This window comes from Astatotilapia calliptera, chromosome 7 (assembly GCF_964374335.1).
Source record: "Astatotilapia calliptera chromosome 7, fAstCal68.1, whole genome shotgun sequence".
In the NCBI taxonomy this organism is placed as follows: domain Eukaryota; kingdom Metazoa; phylum Chordata; class Actinopteri; order Cichliformes; family Cichlidae; genus Astatotilapia; species Astatotilapia calliptera.
In genome coordinates, this window is record NC_137428.1 from 19,983,812 (window position 1) to 20,002,189 (window position 18,378).

At 40.0% G+C, this 18,378-nt stretch overlaps 2 protein-coding genes across 2 annotated transcripts in view; both read right to left on the reverse strand.

Annotated features, from left to right (window-relative positions):
• Positions 1-277: 277 nt before the first annotated feature.
• Positions 278-9,243, reverse strand: kcmf1 (potassium channel modulatory factor 1). The gene is made up of 7 exons (XM_026173498.2): positions 9,042-9,243; positions 5,261-5,428; positions 4,915-5,054; positions 4,038-4,139; positions 3,722-3,905; positions 2,889-3,183; positions 278-1,955 (listed from the first exon to the last, which is right to left on the reverse strand). The coding sequence occupies exons 1-7, from the start codon at positions 9,055-9,057 to the stop codon at positions 1,691-1,693; spliced, it is 1,170 nt and encodes a 389-aa protein (XP_026029283.1). The 5' UTR covers positions 9,058-9,243; the 3' UTR covers positions 278-1,690.
• A 1,552-nt stretch (positions 9,244-10,795) lies between these two features.
• Positions 10,796-18,378, reverse strand: part of itga1 (integrin, alpha 1) — a 60,279-nt gene continuing 52,696 nt past the window's right edge. Inside the window, exons 18-30 of the mRNA XM_026173499.2 lie at positions 17,828-17,935; positions 16,734-16,813; positions 16,251-16,374; positions 16,084-16,164; positions 15,905-15,981; positions 15,640-15,738; positions 14,564-14,666; positions 14,323-14,436; positions 14,142-14,243; positions 13,957-14,064; positions 13,677-13,775; positions 13,446-13,559; positions 10,796-12,817 (exon numbers count right to left, since the gene is read on the reverse strand). Of these exons, the coding sequence (XP_026029284.2) occupies positions 12,761-12,817; positions 13,446-13,559; positions 13,677-13,775; positions 13,957-14,064; positions 14,142-14,243; positions 14,323-14,436; positions 14,564-14,666; positions 15,640-15,738; positions 15,905-15,981; positions 16,084-16,164; positions 16,251-16,374; positions 16,734-16,813; positions 17,828-17,935 (1,266 nt within the window). The 3' untranslated portion in view covers positions 10,796-12,760. The remainder of the gene's footprint in view (positions 12,818-13,445; positions 13,560-13,676; positions 13,776-13,956; positions 14,065-14,141; positions 14,244-14,322; positions 14,437-14,563; positions 14,667-15,639; positions 15,739-15,904; positions 15,982-16,083; positions 16,165-16,250; positions 16,375-16,733; positions 16,814-17,827; positions 17,936-18,378) is intronic.

The following is an 18,378-nucleotide window of genomic DNA, read 5'->3' on the forward strand; positions in this document are numbered from 1 at the left end:
GAAACCTTACACTATCAATACAGATAATTTTAGTCAAATAGAACTTGTCCTAATCAAAAACTATTAATTTCATTACAACTGCGTTATACACGTTATGCACTTACAGTTGGCAGATACATCCAGACTAATGTTAAGGTTAAATCAGTGGTTATTTAGGATTTATTAAAGCTCAATCAGACAGGTATCTCATTAGTAAAAAGTGACTGGAGAGCTGCTAACGTTCCCATCCCGGGACTTTAGGTTTTTTCTGAAATAATAAGACAAGCTGCAAAAGGCATAGTGTCTCTTGCTTTCATTAAAAGCTGTGCGCAGTTATTTATTGTATTCTAAATTTACATCTTTAAAAAAAAAATCTGCCCATGTCTTAGAACCGTTATGAAAGTTAACCAACAAAATTTAATATACATCTCATTGCATTTTTACATAGAGGATGAAAGTAAAGGCATGAAGGTGGCATGATCCACACCAAGGCTCCAAAGAGTCAGGAAACAAACATGAATAAATAGAAGGTGCTAGTTTAGAGAGAAAGGGTGTTAAATTAAAACAAAAACCAAACAAAGAAAAACCTCCTGCGTGAAAAGTCTCCAGGTCCTGATATTGAGCATCAAAAGCATGTGGAACGGTGTGAAGCCTGTACAGGAATGACGGAGGAAGTCGGGACTTTGCACTCATCGATAAATTCAGAAGTATACTGTGACTTTAGTTTATAGCTGAACAATACCAGCTAGAAAAAACAAAATCAGAGAGGAGCTTCTTTCTCCCGTCTCTAGTTTCCCTCTGATACACTAAAAAAGGCGAGAGCGGGGTTGAGAAACACACTGCAGCAGAATCGAATCGTTTCTCGTTTTTAAATACTTCAAAGAAAACCTGACGAAATACACTTTCAGATTTCACCGTCTTTGTCAAACTTCTACACTTTCAATACTTAACCACGTCTGAAATAACCAGGGATGCACCGACGTATCTGCACTACAGTCTATCTCTAAATAAGACGGCAGTGACCTTTGTTCGCCTGTCATGTGACATTATGCATTTCAAACTGGAGAGTTCCTCAATTTATGTAGCACGAAAGCAAAAACAAACTAAACAAAACAATCAGTGCATCCCTAGAAATGATCATTTAACAATTGTGAGCTTTGGGATTTTAAAAAGGTTTTAATGACAGGGTCATTAAGTCATGCACGCTGCAAATAACTGCATGCGGTAGTTAATGGTAACCCATCCAAGCACTTTATTTATTAATAGTCATAAACACACACAGCAGCTTCATCAGAGGAGCCTGTGCCCTCTTCACTTTTTGAATGTGGAGTATTTATACGGAGAGCCGTTTTCATGTCACAGGAAGCAAAGGTCTGCCACAGCTGCCTGTAACATTTACCTGATAAAAGAAAAGTAATGTGGATTGATTATCGACTTCATATATATTTTATATAGATTTATATAGTTCTCTTCTCTCGCTCACACATTTATCCCACTTGCTCTCATTTATTTTTGTTTACAATATAACAAATGTGGTGACAGGCCTGAAATTACAATCACCAAAAACAAACTCAGAAAATCGGAGGGGAGGGAGAGGGGGTGAGGCTGGGGGTGGGGTAGGCTGGGGTATGGGGGACTGCTGCTGCTGCTGTTTGCTGCCCATCACTGACAGTTGCAGCACGGAGGACACAGTCTGCTTGATGCTCGGACATCAAAGAGGCGGCGGCGGAGGCTCCTTCCCCGTAGAGCTGCTCTCTTTAAGCTGGAGGTTCTCCAACGCCACATCTAAAGGCATGATATCCACGCAGCCCATCGCTCCGAAGTCGCCGAAGTCTCGGCGGTCATCCTCATCTGAAGAGGAGCTCTCTTCGTGCATCAGCGTGGACAAAAGCAGCTCCTGGACAAACAGGCTGCGGTCGGCTCGCTCGCCTTCTAGGAACTGCCGCTCTGCTTCTGACATCTTGGGTTCATTCAACCTACAGAACGGTTATATTCATTAACACTCACACAGGTAAGAAACATATTACAGTACAAAGAAGTACTTTAACTAAAAGCAGTAAGAAGGACTCTGCTGAGGTTACAGTCTGCACGTTTAAGCTCGGTAACAATTTTTGTTTCTTAATGCCTAAAAAGTTCATGAAATGGAAAAATGATCAACAATCTACTGAAGTATTATTTCCGATACGGTCTTCTGCACCAAGTCACAGAACTATTTTCTACTAGAATTTATTTTGCTTTGTTTATCACAAGACAGGGGGATTGGTTACTTCTCTAACCCTGTGACTCTTCTCCATAGTTTTCTGACAAATATATCAAACTGGGCAATAAAGCTGAATACAAAGCTGTACATTCATAAATGCATATAGAGCCAACTCAATGGGCAATGAGCAAAATCCACATGTAAATTTAGTCTATAAGTGTTTAAACATAAATAACATGTGAGGCGTGAGGACTTTTGGACTGACTGTCGACGTTTCCTCAGAGTATCAAATCTGAGAAACACACTGTGACATGAAAGCAGCTCGTCTAGACAGAGACTGTTCCTTTCCATCCAGCCCCTGATGGTGCTGATGGTGCTGCACTCAATTTGTGTCAAGAGCTTTGCTGACCTGCTTTTCTGGAAATAGGCCAAAAAAAGTATCCAGCTGTAACCTTTTATAGTTACATCGTAAATAATTCAGTTACATATTTTTCCTCAGTCACTGCACCTTACTAAACTATAAAATGAATGGTTTTAATATAAATAGTTACTTCCCAACATCAGTTATCACCAAACTTAGTATTTACTATCAAAACACTTTATTATAGCAGTTGTGTGTTGTTGCTGGATATCTGTGTTCTGACAGTCTGTTAGCAGAAACACATGGATTTATAGGCAAACTCTAAAGTCCACCTCCTGCTCCACTCACCGTGCTAATAGGAACTGGGAGCTGTGGGACGAGGACGCCGGATTGCTTTCACCCACGGTGGTGGTGTTGGCAGTTGCTGTGCTGGGCTGGGGGACGGCGGCGCCGGTGTTGCCCGGGTTGTTGCCGCGTCGCGTCGCGTGTCGGCTCGTCTCAACTTGCTGTCGTGCCGCCTGAGCTTGCTGCCGCTCCAACTGCAGTTGCATCTGGAGCTGCTGGAGCTGAGAGGCTGAAGGTCCCGACGAGTTTATTTGCCCTCCTGCAGCACGCCGCACACCTGACAGCTGAGACAACAACTCTGCAGGAGACGTGCGCACACAAACACAAAAAGAAGAAGAAAAAAAAAATGACTATTTGTTTCTAAATTAAACAGACTTCTAAAAAAAACAGCGTAAAAACACGAAGAAAGATTCGGACACGTGCATTTTTTTGCAAGCAACACAGTATGATGATTAAAAACAAAATATGGTACTTCAAAATGTGACTGCCTAAACTGTTTCTTGACAACCATCTATAAATGAGGCACACCCTTTACTTTTGCTTCTTCTCGCTAATGTCTGACTTTAATTTTTTATTTTTTTTAATAAATACTGTAATCTTGATGCTATAATGATCGTAGCACATATTTCTGCATGTACTCTTCTCCTCTTTAACATCTGGGCCAACCTGACTGAAACTTTGCATTATCTTCACCGTGTGTGTGATGTTACATTCTCTGTTTGCGCATCTTTCACACGTCACATTCAATGACTGGTCACTTTTACACAACGATTGCTGCATTTTTGGGGAACATTTCTGCATTTTGCAAACATTGTGGGTAAACTCCTGATGCTCACCTGCGATGGGGTCCATTGCCTCTCTGTTACTGGGGGTGTAAGTGGAGCTCTGTGATGAGGAGGATGAAAGTCCCCCTGTGGAGCCGCTAGTAAAGTGCATATTTGTCCGTCGTGCTCTGGGGCCGCCCAGTCCTCGCCCGGGGTGGAACATCCTGCGTACATGCCGCACACTGCTGGACTCATCGTAAAGGAGGACTGTTAAGGTTAAATTCGGTCACAATGTGCACACACACAGAAGAATCTTGCTTTTTAAAACATTTCATGTAGAAAAAAAGGCTTATTTTGACACTATTGTGTGGTTAAATGAAAAGGATATTAAATCTCTTGGTGCTCTGTGTTCGAGAGTGAGGTGAGCTGTGAAGTCATCTGTGACATGGTTGGGATCCCCTCCGGGCAAGGCAGCACATATTGGACAGATCTGAAAAAGAAAGATTGAGCTCATCATACAAACTGGCATGTCTGCATGGAGCAACTCTTCTACCTCACAAAAGGTTTAGGGTACTTACACACACACACACACACACACACACACACACACACACACACACACACACACACACACACACACACACACACACATATGTGTGTGTGTGTGTAAAAGCTTTAACTGTTAGGCTAAAGAATATACTTTATTAAACTGCTATTGCCATTAACCTTTTTTGACCAGTCAGGGCCAATGAGTAGAAAATTGTGGTCAATCACTTGGTATGAATCTAAAAAAAATAAAAACCTTATTGCTACAGAAAATGAATCTGTACAGGATAAATTAAACAATCAAAAAGTGGAAAATGCTGACTTCATTTTAATTTCCATTTCATCTGGCAGTAAGAGTCATGAAGAACACAAATACTAAGTTAAATAATAAGTTAGCTCTGGTCACACGCTTCAATGGCATCTTTTCACCCCCGCTCTCAAGTAGCTGTTGGTCAGACAACCTACTAGGCAGCCAGGTGTCAGCAGTATGAGCAGCCTGAGCCTTTGTCTTGCTTTGCTCAGCAGTGGAGAATGCTCATAAAATGCCACTGAATAGCTGAAGTGTAGTAACTGAGAATTACAATGATGACTAAATTCAGAGCATGCCAGTGGATAGCAGAGGTAAACTAGGATGCTTAGAGAAATGAGGACATTTCTAAGCTTATAATAGTACACAAAAGTGTACTGAGCAGTTCCGTTTGTGCAGTGAGTGTACTCACCACCTCCGTGGAAGTCTCTGAATGCTCTGAGGTGACATGCTCCTGTAAGGATGTCTCTGTGAAGCCCATCTTGCCACAGTAAGGACATGTGAACGACTGTGGCTGCTCTACTGAAAAAGTGTCTCCTCCATAGTACAAATCTGCAAGAAGATGATCAAACACAACAGCTCGTATTGATGTTCATCACTATTTTGATGATTACTTTCAATAATCAACAATATTTATCGCTGAAAATGTGCTGAATGGCTTGTAATCACACTTTGGAGTCCTTAGCAGTATCACCATCCCGTACAACAGGCATGGCGATCATGCATATAATCAGAAACCCACAGAGTAAGGTCTTTACCATAGTCTACCCTGGTTAATATACACTGCATGGGGTGCTCTGTGGTGTGCCTTGTTGTCGTGGCTCCGCTCTCGTAGCACGACGCGCACAGGTCGTAGTCGTAGCAAATTAAACACTTGAACCGTCTTCCTCTAAAGTTGCCCTTTAAACACGCATCGCAGCTCACACCTGCAAAACAGAAACGGAGAATAGGAAATAAAACACGTGGGCCTGACAATACTTTCACAAATTCCTTATAAAGGCGTCTCAGAGGCTGACTGTGAGAAGGCGATCCCATATCTGCAGGCCAGTCTCACTTACACAAGCATGCGTTTTGGAGTGGCACCAACCAACAAGTGCCAGCAATGAAGAACGCTGACATTCCAGCAGACTTCACAACCAACTCAGATTTATCTGAAAGCAGCTTTCATTGCTCACTTTTAACACAGTTCACTCTTTTTCAGGCAGCAGGCTGCTCCTTGTTTTTATCCCCCCCCCCCCAAGGCCGACAACACCTAAATTGGTTTGGGGGGGGGGGGGGGGGGGCTGGCCATAGGCAGAAAGGGGGAATAAAAAGCTGTTTTCAATGAGACATCATGCTGACATTTCCTGACATTACAGAGTGCCTTATTTGGCAAGTGTTAGTAAATATGTAAACAAGTATTAAGGGAGTTTTCTCTGACTCATCTCACATCTAACAACAGAGACCTGAAGGAACAATATGCACAAAAGATATCTGTTATTAAACAGATGCTGACATAAAGAAACCAATCAAACTGCAACAGGCCGCGTTGGGAGTTACTTTGAGGCTTGGTTAGACAGAAGCAAGCTCAACAGGATAAGTAACTGAGTATCTTGCTTAAAATGAATTTTAACCATCTGCACAATCCTAGTCTCAGCTGAAAAACTAACTGGTCCAGCAGAGGACCACGAAGCAGATTATTAGATACCTCATTCATTCATTCATTCATTTATTTATTCATTTTCAGGCACAACAAATACCTATATTGAACATAAAATACACAAAACAAAAAACAAAACTTGCCTGAAAAAGGAGTGGGACGAAGAAAACTTATTAAATCCCACCCCTATACTCACTCATCAACAAAAAAAAACAATAAACTTCCCGCAGCTACGCCCATCATTGCATACAGACCCATCAACAGCCCCGGGCAGATACAAGCATCTAAGCGGCAGCTCGCAACCAACAATTAGAGCCTTCATAACTGAATACAGAATATATAAATTATAAATTGCATTACCACAGGTAACAGGCAGTAATAACTACAAGTAACAGACACACATACATATACATACATATATATCTACACACACAAGTACATATATGTACATACATACGCACACTTTATTTTTTATTTTTTATTTTGGAATCCATACCAGCAATGGTAAGAGGACAGACATTACAGAGCACACTAAAACCCATCATTGAGTATACTGTGACCAGACCAACTGTTTGTAGAGAAATTTAAATCTATGAATATTTTTGCATTGTTTCAATTGTAAACTCAGACTGTTCCAGATTTTCACACCACATACAGACACACAAAAGCCTTTACGGGTTGTTCGAGTTCTGGGTAATTTGAATTCTCCAAAGCCTCTCACATTATAAACCTTTTCTCGAATTTCAAATCTAGTTTGTAAATTTGCCGGTAAAAGTTTAGTAAAAGCTTTATACAAAATTATGGATGTATTGTAATTAACCAGATCCTGGAATTTAAGTAACTTTGCCTGAAGAGAGAGTTTGTGAGTATGATCTAGATAACCAGCCTTGTGAATAATACGCAGTGCTCGTTTCTGTACTGTGACTAATGGATTAGTTGTATTTTTATATGTATTTCCCCACACTTCCACACAATATGTAAGACATGGAAGAACCAGGGTACAGTACAGAGTACGAAGTGCATCTTTATCAAGGAATTGTTTCACTTTGTTCAAAACTGCGAGGCTTCTGGAAATTTTGGTTTTTATGTGTCTGACGTGGGGTTTCCATGAAATTTTGTTATCAATTATAACTCCCAAAAATTTGTTTTCACTCACATTATCAATTGGTACACCTTCAATGATAATTGGTAATTCTACATTATATTTTAAATTACCAAAAAACATTGCTTTAGTTTTATTTATATTTAATGATAATTTATTTATGTCCATCCATTTTTTTATTAATTTTAGCTCCCTGTTTACAGTCATTACAAGATCAGTATAATCATCGCTACTGAAAAATATGTTGGTGTCATCTGCGAACAGTATGAGTTTAAGTACTTGAGAAACATCAAAAATATCATTTATGTATACATTGAAAAGTTTTGGTCCCAACACTGACCCTTGGGGAACACCACATGTAATACCAAGTTTCTCTGAATGGTAATGCCCTATGCTAACATATTGTTCCCGACCTGTTAGGTAACTTTTTAACCAGTTACCAGCTTTCCCTCGAATACCATATCTTTCCAATTTATCCAGTAAAATTGAGTGATTGATTGTGTCGAAGGCCTTTTTGAGGTCAACAAAAATACCAACTGCATATTTATTTTTATCCAGTGTATCAGTAATTTCTTCTACTGCCTCAATTATCGCCATTGAAGTGGTTCTTTGCGTTCTGAAACAATACTGACCAACATTTATTATTTGATGTTTTTCAAGGAATTTTTCTAATCTTGAATTAAAAAGTTTTTCTAGAATTTTTGAGAATTGAGGCAGTAGAGAAATAGGCCTATAATTGGTAAAACTGTGTTTGTCATTACTTTTATATAGTGGTATTACTTTCGCAATTTTCATTTTTTTTGGAAAACAACCAGACTGAAATGATAAATTACAGATATATGTTAAGAGACTAGCAATATTCAGAATAACCTGTTTAACTACAGACATATTTATGTCATGATAATCCATTGAAGACTTACTTTTACATTTTAATGTGATATTTATTACTTCTTGCTCATTTGTAGCTGAGAGGAACAGTGTTGTACCTTGAACATATAACCTCAGATAATTCACCCTCGGTCCAAGAATGGTTAACAAAGCTACTGCGATCATGTCTGCATTATAGTGCTTCTTTTAAAACTTCTGAGGCAATTTGACGGGACAACACCTGGCAGGTCTTGAAATGTTTGAATGAAATTAGCCAAAGCTGAAGTTTTCGGTTACACTGATCGTAACTTAAACCCTGCTTACGAGCAGGCTGCTAGTTAGCCAACTTAGTTACTGGTTATACAGTCAGAGGCCTTAGACTTTCAGTCTTCTTGATGACAGTGCATTCGCTAACAGCAGTGTGTGACCAGACGGGACAGTATGGCGCTAATTTAATAGCTCCAAGCTCTCAATGAATAAATACTCTGAATATGAGCAAAATGTTGTGACAGCAATATCGGGATGTAAGACGCGGAATAACTTATCAGTGCCGGTATAAGTAACGAAAAAGTCACAGGTAAACCAACGACTCCTTGAATTAGCATACATTAGCTTGCTCGCTAGCCCGGCTAATGTAAGGTAACGCAGTACCTAGCAACGGCTAACTGCTGCTCTGCTGCCGTATTTTTGCGAACAGGTCGAGTGAAGTAAAAACGCTCCAGCCTCGATTTAGAAAACACGAGACAGGTGTGTACAGCAGAACTGCTGACAGTAAACACACACGACAAGGGACAAGCCTAGTAACACACGGCGAAAAGCGCAACAACCCTCTCAGACATGAGCAAGCAGTTAGCAAAGCTAGCCCCAGAAGCTAGCTGCTCAGGTAATGTAGCCTTCAACCGGGGCGCCGTGGACCTGTTTATCAACTCACCCTCATGTCGGGACATCCTACAAACAGCGACACAGCCCCCTCCTCGGGCTCCCCAACACGTCTAATGGGGAACGATGCAGTTTTTGAGTCAATAAACTGAAAAATCCTTCAGCCTGGTCTGTTTTTTCAGGCAAGATGGATCCCCCAGCAGCTTACAGTTTGTACTGCTTCCCCTCCCAGTGTCACTTATGGGTGAGTGCTGTGAATGAACACTAGGCGGCGCTGTCTGCTATAAAATCACTCGACCCGGACTGTGCTGCTGTGATGCACCAATTCTTTAACCACATTTTGCCTGAAACATAGCATAAGTTATATGTTTAAACAAAAGAGTTTCTCTCAGCATAAAAAACAAATACATTTTTAAGGGCCTGTGTCCCAGATAAATCCTTTTGTTTGTGACACATGACTGAGGTTATTAGCACATTAGATTGCTTGCATTGCATTTTATTTGACCATTACTTTTAGATGAACTGCTTCAGTGCATACTCCTTATTTTGTCATTATAAAAGAAAACAACAATATATAGCTACACTACAGGACAAAAGTTTTCAGAACATCCCAATTTATTTCCCAGTTATTTATTGCAATTCAAGCTGTTAAAGTCCAATGAATAGCTTAAATGGTACAAAGGTAAGTGGTGAACAAAACGCTAAGGTTACCCAAAAGTGAAAAATAATGTACATTTCAGAATCATAAAAAAGGCCCTTTTCAGGGAACACAAAATGGGCAAACAATTTAAAGCTGCTCTGCAGCAATGGAGGTTCAAAAACTGATGCTACTAATTCCTACAGATGTTCCAACTTTTCTGAATTACTTACAACCCCCTTTGACTGCATAAAATCAGTGTTGAAACACACTGTGGTACCATACCCTCGTGAGCATCAGTTGAACAGTATTGTACTGCAGAAAGTAGTGTGTTGCTACAAAAAGGGCTAGAAAAAGGCAATTAACAATGGAAGAGAGACCGACCATCATAACACTTCAAAATGTAGGTCTTTCCTACAGAGTTGCAGCACGAAAGCCACTGCTAACACGTCAGAATAACACAAAGAGGGTTGGGCCATGAAACACCGCCGTTGGACTACTGAAGACTGGAAGAGGGTATCATGTTCATCACGTTCATCCAGTCACATGGTACGAACTGAAATTAACCCACAGGTTATGTATTTATGCATGAAGACATGCTTGAGACCACCTGAAGTTTGAGGTTGGCATGGTTGATAGTGTTGGTCTAAGTATTTTAGAAACTGATGATGTGAAAGTTTACTGGGATTTTTCTGCAAACACCTCTAAGGTTTACACAGAATCATCATAAAAAGAGAAGATAACCATTGAGTGGCAGTTCTCTGGATGATGAATGTATAACCAGACTGCTTTGAGATGATGGATCCATCTGGCCTTGTGTCAAAGGTTCTGGTTGCTGGTGGTAAAATGGTGTGGAGGATAATTTCTTGGCACACTTTGTGACCTTCAGTACCAACGAATCATCATTTATACACCACAGCTACCTGAGTATTGTTGCTACCCATCTTCTGATGGCTGCTTCCAACAGGATAACACCATCTGGCAAATCTCAAATCATTCTTGAACATGATAGCGAGTTCACAGTGCTCAAATCGCATCCATAATCTCCAGATCTCAATCAGTAGAGCACCTTTGGGATGTGGTTAATGACAGATTGGGAGCAGTGTATTAAACAGATCACAGTTCTGATGCGTGCTTTGTCTGAACAAAATGCAAGAGAAATGGTGATGTTCTTTATAAAAATTATTTATTTTTTTGTACATCAGATTCAGTTCATATATCTGTGCTAATGAGGACACATACACTCTGACAAACCAGTGCATTACAGTGAAGATTTCACAGCAGTGTAGAAGGCTGGGCTGGAGCTCACTTTGCTTGCTACAGTTCCTCGGAGTTGTGATCTGTAAGTAAGCTCTGACTGAACAAAGAGAGGTGAACTCCACCCTCGTGCGTGAACCCAACGTGGCCACACAATCCAAAAATTGCCTAACAGCTACACATTCTCTATATACAATTTATTACATGTGCTTTAATGTCACCAGTGGAGTGAGAGCTGAGGAGTATTAAGAAACAGAAGAGCTGCCTCTTATTGTTGCTTATTTCCCTCAGCATTAAGACATAGTTATGAGGGGAAAACGCTACAAAAAGAGGCTAGAATATGTTTCTCCTCAATTCAGATTATAATCTCTTCTAAAATATCGGGCAGCTGTGCAAACTTTGGAAACAAAAAGGTACAAATAAGGTACTTTAAAGCAAGAGAAAGCCTAGAGTGTGCTATGCTTTGTGCACACTACAGCCACCAGAGAATCCCTTTACAACACAGAGGAAACTAGTGAACAGTTGGACATATATTTCTAAACTGGATGATTATTAAGTTCCTATTTTGCAAGTTAAAAGGAAATCAAAGTATCTGCTGTGATATCTCAGCCTCGGCATTCAGAACACAGTCATTCAACAGGTTCGAAATATCATTTTCAATCAAATGAAACCAAAATAGTGGATACAAACCCTCGTCTTTATATATATATATATTTCACTACGGAGTAATTATACTTTCAATACTTTTAATCAAAAAATACCATTATTTACATATCTGCATACATCTTAGCACTGAAAATGTGACAAAAGCCATATCATTTTCTCGAGTGTAAATTGTGTATATTTATGTCATTATTCATGATATTTGTAGCACCTGAGCAAAATCATTTCTCTGACCACCGATCTGAAAACCCCCCAAAAAACAAACAAACATTAAATTAAATCCAAACACGATCCTGTACATGTTAAGCTTTACATTTGTGACCAGATATATTTACAGTACAATCAAAGATTTGGATTTTGAGGACGCGGCAGTCTGTATCTCCATGGTAACCGAGGTGATGACAGATTAATTACAGACTGCAACTTTTCTTAAGTAAAAAAATAACAATTGCATTCAGGTTTTGGTCTTTAACAAACATTTTGACATTAAAAATGTGCCATTTTATACTGTTTAAATTCAGCAAGAACAACAACTACTTAATACCTAATACAGTGTTTCAAAAACCTAATCAAGCAAAAGAGTTTCACACAAAGGTGTAAGCTATCAGACAGACTGGTCCAACACACGGAAAGTTCACATATTGTCTCAGAAGCGTGCATAAAAGTAGCAACTTTGGATCCTCATTGTGAAAAAACCTGAGTACTTTTTTTGCCTCTAAAGCTGGAGTGCAGCTGCAGGAGCTCTGAAGCCTTTGGATTTCTGCTGTATGTCACAGAGTTAGTTGGTTAGATGGTGCTTTTTTGGCCAACTTGGTGCCTTGCAAGTGATGGTCTCCTCCATCCCGCCTCTGGCTCCTCTTCTTGAACTGCTTGATGGGACTTGATGCGTACTGTTACTGTTTGTTGGTCATGTTGAACAAATAGCATGTGCAAATACTTCTGTATAGTCAGTGTGTCCGTCTCCGCGTGTGAGCCAGTTTCATTTCGGCTCCAGTGTTATAATCTAGCGCTTGGAAAATCAAAGAGTTTAGAAGTATTTGCAAGCTTTACCTGATAAATGCCAGTGCAGGAATCAGTGAAGATAATGCTGTTTGTGTTGTTTTGTTTTCCAGGCAGTCAATCTGTCACAGCACTAATATCAGTGGGTCTTATGGCGTTTCCTATGTCTGTCTGTTAGTTTGTAGGTCCTGATGGTGGGTGGCTGTTTGGATACGTCACTCTGCCTCTTCCTCCTTTGGATAGTCCCTGGATTTTCTCTTGAAAAAGCCAAACTGGAAGAGCAGAAAAGTGAGTCACAAAACCACTTAAAACAGAAAAGGATACTTTGACATTTTTGGACATATGCTTATTAGCTTTCTTGCTGAGAGTTTCTGTCATCATCTGTCTTAAAATCAGGATTAAAGCATAAACTTTACATAAACCATCTTGTGGTTACCACGATTTTCCCTGCTAGCGCTATGGCCGTACATGTTTTGGCTTTTTGGAGCCAGAAGTGATGATCTTGAGACAAAAGTTTTATCAGCTAACAATATAAAGCCCAAACACACATAGCCATTTGAAACACTTAAGTTTTTTAGGCATCCATCCATTCTCTTTCACTTATCCAATTCAGGGTCCAGGGGGGTTGACAGGAGCCTATCCCAGGGTGAGAGTCGGGGTACATCCGATGGTACAGGGCTAACAGAGACAACCATTCACACACCTATAGGCAATTTATAATCCTCAATTAACCTAATCCTGCTAATTGCATGTTTTCGGACTTTGCAGGTACTCTGGAGAGAAGCCACCACTGTGACGTAGCAAGCTAACCACTATTCCACCACAATTCTTTTGAGTGTGCTCTGCAGTGACAAGATGTCACACGGTCACAATGATTTGAAATAGTTTGCAGAATATTACCTTCCACAGAATGAAGATAACGAGTGCTAAGATGAGCAGTCCTATCAGGATACTGATGATAATGATCCAGAACGGGATTCCTCTGACAGTATCTTTGGAAACCTGGATACTGACCTGTTTAGAGGAAAAATACAGTACATACTCTAAATATGCACATATATGTAAACATACATAAGCATTTAATGATAATGAGATGTCACATGCTTACTATACCAGAACCTTCTGACTTACACTTCTGGTCATGTCGTTGCTGTTCACTTCAAACACGTCCTCCTGCTTCCTGATGTCCAAAGTCCCGTTCACCACCAAGTATAGACCGGAAAACTCGCTCTGTAAAGATAGATATTTAAGTATTTTATTTCCTTTCTGTCCATCAATCAGACAGCTGTCAGCCTGCTTTTTTTCCAATACTATATTGTATTTAATATTTATCGCAACCCATGAGAAAGAGCTGGTCAGAGAGAGCCGGACAAGCCAAAAGCACCCAGCGACATCGCATCTCAAAACGTACCTCGATAAACGTAGGTTTCCACAATCTGAACGCCACGTTGAGCTGAGCGATCTTTTGGCCTTCAGAAATCGAGCAGTTAAACGATTCAAACTTTGTGTGGCTGTCTTGCTGCAGAGGAAATTAAACACGTAAGACGGGTGCAGGAAGAGTTCAGCGATCTGTAGAACACGAATGTCATCACTCACCAGCAGGTAGTTACTGAGCGTCTCTTTTTCCACTTTCACCTCTTTAACCTCTGAGGAGTTAATTTTAAAAGGATCGATCTGTCCTTTTGTGTCACACATCATCTGCAGAGTAGGGAGAAAACGACACGGACGTTGGTCTGTTTCTTCGCATACGCTTGCATATCCATGGAAGCACACTTACATTTGAGTAGGTGACGTGCGTCAGGTACAGTAACGTGTTCTTCCTCGGAGACTCAAAAGGATATTTCACTTCAAGGCCAAGGGTTGGAGTCACCCCGTCATGTAACTTTTCCACCTGAGGACATGTGAGACACAGAAAAGGAGTGGAATTCATATTACCGACACCCTGCGCCACATGTGAGCTAGAAGTTCTGTGCTTGTATTATAAATCATCCAAAATGATCACTGCGTGCAGATGTTACCGTGTAGGTGATGTTGACCTCTTCTCCAATCATACTGAAGTCACTGAATTTCGAGGGGTACTTATCCTCTTGTGTTATTTCAATGTGGTTGTTCAAAGGCGACCTGAAAGGGACATCCTTTTTACATCCTTCACTTCTCAATCAGAGCTTCAGACGCAAAATGATGTGTCTAATAAAGTTATAGGAAATAGAACCAAAAGTCTAAAAAAAGTACACTCTTGAGGTCTTCCTAATTCCTTACAGTCCAACTTCACTAATGCTGAATAAGCCATCAGTCTATGTGCATTAACTTTACCTGCATTAACATATTTAGGCCACTTGCTGGCAGCACAAGATGCAAACAAAGGCAAATATCACCTTCCAAACATTTTGAAAGGATGTCAATACAACATTCATTCTTCTTTTAACCCCATTTTACAGCCTGAAAAAGGTCAAGGGTCAAACTATGTGTGAGAAACCCTAAATAACCTTAAAGTAAAAGCAATTAATGAATTCCACTGACTTTATTAATCAATAAATGTTTTGTTTTTTTGTTTATTCTTCTTATTACTTAGTAAATAAAAGCTGCTATATTAGACCACGATTCTGCCACACCTGTCCTACATTACCAGCAGTGGTAATTACCAAAATCATGTTTCTATAGTGGTTAATCCAGCAGTATCGATCAGCTTTTAAATCTAAATGACATTTTTAATACTAAAATATAATAATTGTTGTCGTTCATGAATTGAAAATGAGTTTGAGTGGTTGAATGTTATGTGTTTATACATTTCCATATACAATCACATCATTCACAATCCCCAGACTACAAATCCAGATGACGGTGCCGTTATCGTTACGTGCATGTTGGCGTGCATCGTAAGCTCCTGGCTTGGTTAACAAGGAGGGAAACACAGCACAATGACTGACTCGGTTGTGGTACTAACACCTTTTTATTCCAATATAAAAGGAAATGCTAATATTATTATTATCATCATCAATAATATTGGAAACTTTTACTTGTCTGGCTAAAAAAAAAGAAAAGAAAAGTGAATAATGTATCTTTAATGCAAAGGTGTCGATTCACAGCTACTCACTTTACATCTACTTTGAACGTGAGTCCAAGTTCATACTTGACAGGGATGGAGATAGTCGCTCTGTTGTCGTGCATGGTAGAGAAATCTTCTTCATTGTCACTACAAAAATACAATTTACATGCATACATAAAATTAACAGAACATCCATCCACCATTTTGGACAATTAATCACAGAAATAAGCAGAAACAAATCTTTTTCATCCTTTTTTCCAGAATTATTATTATTATCCTGATGATGTGCAGAAAGATGGAGGGATCCTCTCACCTTGTAGCTGTCACGGTGAACTCAATTTCCTTCTGAAAATATTTGAGATTCACCTCAAATTTCACTGTTATTGTTTCCTGTGGATTTGACATCAAACCATAGGTTTAGTGAGCAGAGGTAAAGAAATATTGTACAGGTAAGATGTTTTACGGATCCTGCACAAGGCAGATGAAACTAACCTCTTCATTGTTTCCCAAGAAGGGGTACCCCACCTCAATGCTCACTTCGGTGTCATTTACAGTGGTCGTCTTTGTATCTGGCTGAAGAGTTGTAGTCACAGAATTACACGCATTGCTTCAGTCCGTAAAGTCAAGTAGCGCAGAGAGAGGAGGGAAAGGGTTCTTACCTCTACGTTCACAAAGTTGATGTTTTGTGTAAAGTTGATTTTCACGTTGGTGTTATAAGCTTTGTCTTTGAGGTTTTTAACGGTGATATTCAAATAAATGATTTCCTTTTCTTTGATCAATTTACTGGAGAAGTACATAAAACATAAAAAGTCAGAACGGTTGGATGCGATGCACACACATCAACACAAGGGTGCAGTCATACTCTGGATACTCTGGACTCGGCTGAATGACTCCAAAACTACGACTTACAACACATCAAGTAACAACTCTGATATGAGAAAGAAATAGTACAGAATAACATTCAAGAAAAATATATATGTGTATAAATATACACAAACCCATTTCTGAAAAAGCTGCAATTCATTTAAATTCCTGTATTTAACTGAAACCGGTGCAAACACGGAAACAAATGCTCAAACTAAGATCTGTCATGCTCGTTTTTGGTTTTATAACAACGATATAATAATAATAATTCCACTAACCTTTGCTCATCACATTTAGCCTTCAGGGAGAGGTCAGGAATGCACGTCTGAGTTTTGTTTCCACAGTCCATTAAAGTAATCTACAAGACATTTTTAAGAAAATAACAAATTAAATATTTCCAAAAGCTGCATTTTTACTTGGCCTTGCAGAATGATGCTTGTACGAGTTCAAGATCTGTACATACAAGATGACTGCGTGACTTCACAACTACTTTGCAAGCCAATCGTGGTAAAGACTCAAACTCTCATAGCCTCATATTGAAGTATGAATATACTCAGTCCAGTAGATAACGTGTGAAATTAGCAATAAGAATGAAAATAAGCTGCATGTTTGTTTGCACCCCTGAGAAGACGTGTTCCTTTAGATGACCTTCATTTCCTTTGCCTTTCCCCCCTGAGAGTGTTTCAGGCTCACAGTCGCATTTGTTCCCATTCCTAATAGTCTCCCACTGGACTGATAAGATCAACAGTATCTTCTCTCCCAAAAAGGATGGGATTGGAATATCATTTGCATTTGCAGTGCAATGTCAAAAGAAAAACACTTCCGTTTGATAACTTCCTCTTCTCTGGGTGTTTGTCCCCTTCTCTTCCTGTCAATAACAATAACAGGAGAGGTCCCCGTGACGCAGCATGAGGGGAGACGGGATCTGCAACATATGTGGTTGTGCGTTTAAGTGTGAGCAAAGATAACAATGCGACTAATGTGTACGGGCTTTAAATGCATTTTCTAGTGCATGCTGAAGCTGAATCCTCCTGTGATGTTTCCCAGCTTTGTCGGGAAACATCACGCACTCCAACCAATAATCTGGGAACCCTCTTGTTAGAGGAAATATGCATGTGGGGGTGTGGGAAGATGGTCCTGGCTGCTGGTGCTGAAGCACTAATGGGGGCTGAAACTGAAGGATGGTAGTCAGCTGTTGCAGAAGCTAATGCACTGTATCAGCAGCCAGAAAAGAAAACCCGTGTCCTCGCTACGGGATTATAAAGACAGACCGGGGTCAAATTCTTCCTGTCTGCAACTTTAAATGTTCTGCTTAGTGTAACTAGTCGATTATTTTACTAAAAGAAACCATAAGTGATATAAGTGGTCTTACATTGGCATTGATGGATTTGGGAAGACTTTCATCCAGCACAGGACCTTCTTCATCAGCTTTTCCGAACTCCACAGACACAGTCAGAGGTCCTCGGAAGTCTAGCCGTTCCTGGGATAGCGGACGATGAGGCAAAGCAGGGAGGAAAATAAAAGGCAGAGGGAGAAAAAAAGTGAAGAACAATGGAGGACTTTAAGGTCAAAATTCACTGGCTGCTTTCTGACGCTGAAGCTTTGCTGCATCAACTGCAAACTGATTCTTTCAAAACAAATGTGGTAAAATGGTGAGTTGAACACTGAGCTGTGTAATGATATGAGGAATGCTTTCTTGGCACAGTTCACTCCCTTCAAGTCAATCACAGCTTAGATTGCACAGCATATCTGAGTACTGCACCTGACCTTTGTCACCCCCTTTTAGACACTATTTAAGGTCATCTAGTGGCTACTTCCATAATGCCCCTGTTTTGATTATCTGGAAGAATTGAAGGCGTTTTCAGAGCAAATGAAGTCTCCAGTGTTGCTGTGCAGTCCTTGATAAAGTGTTTGCCGAGTCTA

Excerpts from the sequence above, each read along its gene's own strand:
- kcmf1 (XM_026173498.2), bottom strand. Across the intron at positions 3,906-4,037 it reads ACAGAGCACCAAGAGATTTA|GATGAGTCCAGCAGTGTGCG; the intron begins ATATCCTTTTCA and ends GTCCTCCTTTAC. Across the intron at positions 3,184-3,721 it reads GGCAATGGACCCCATCGCAG|AGTTGTTGTCTCAGCTGTCA; the intron begins GTGAGCATCAGG and ends CGTCTCCTGCAG.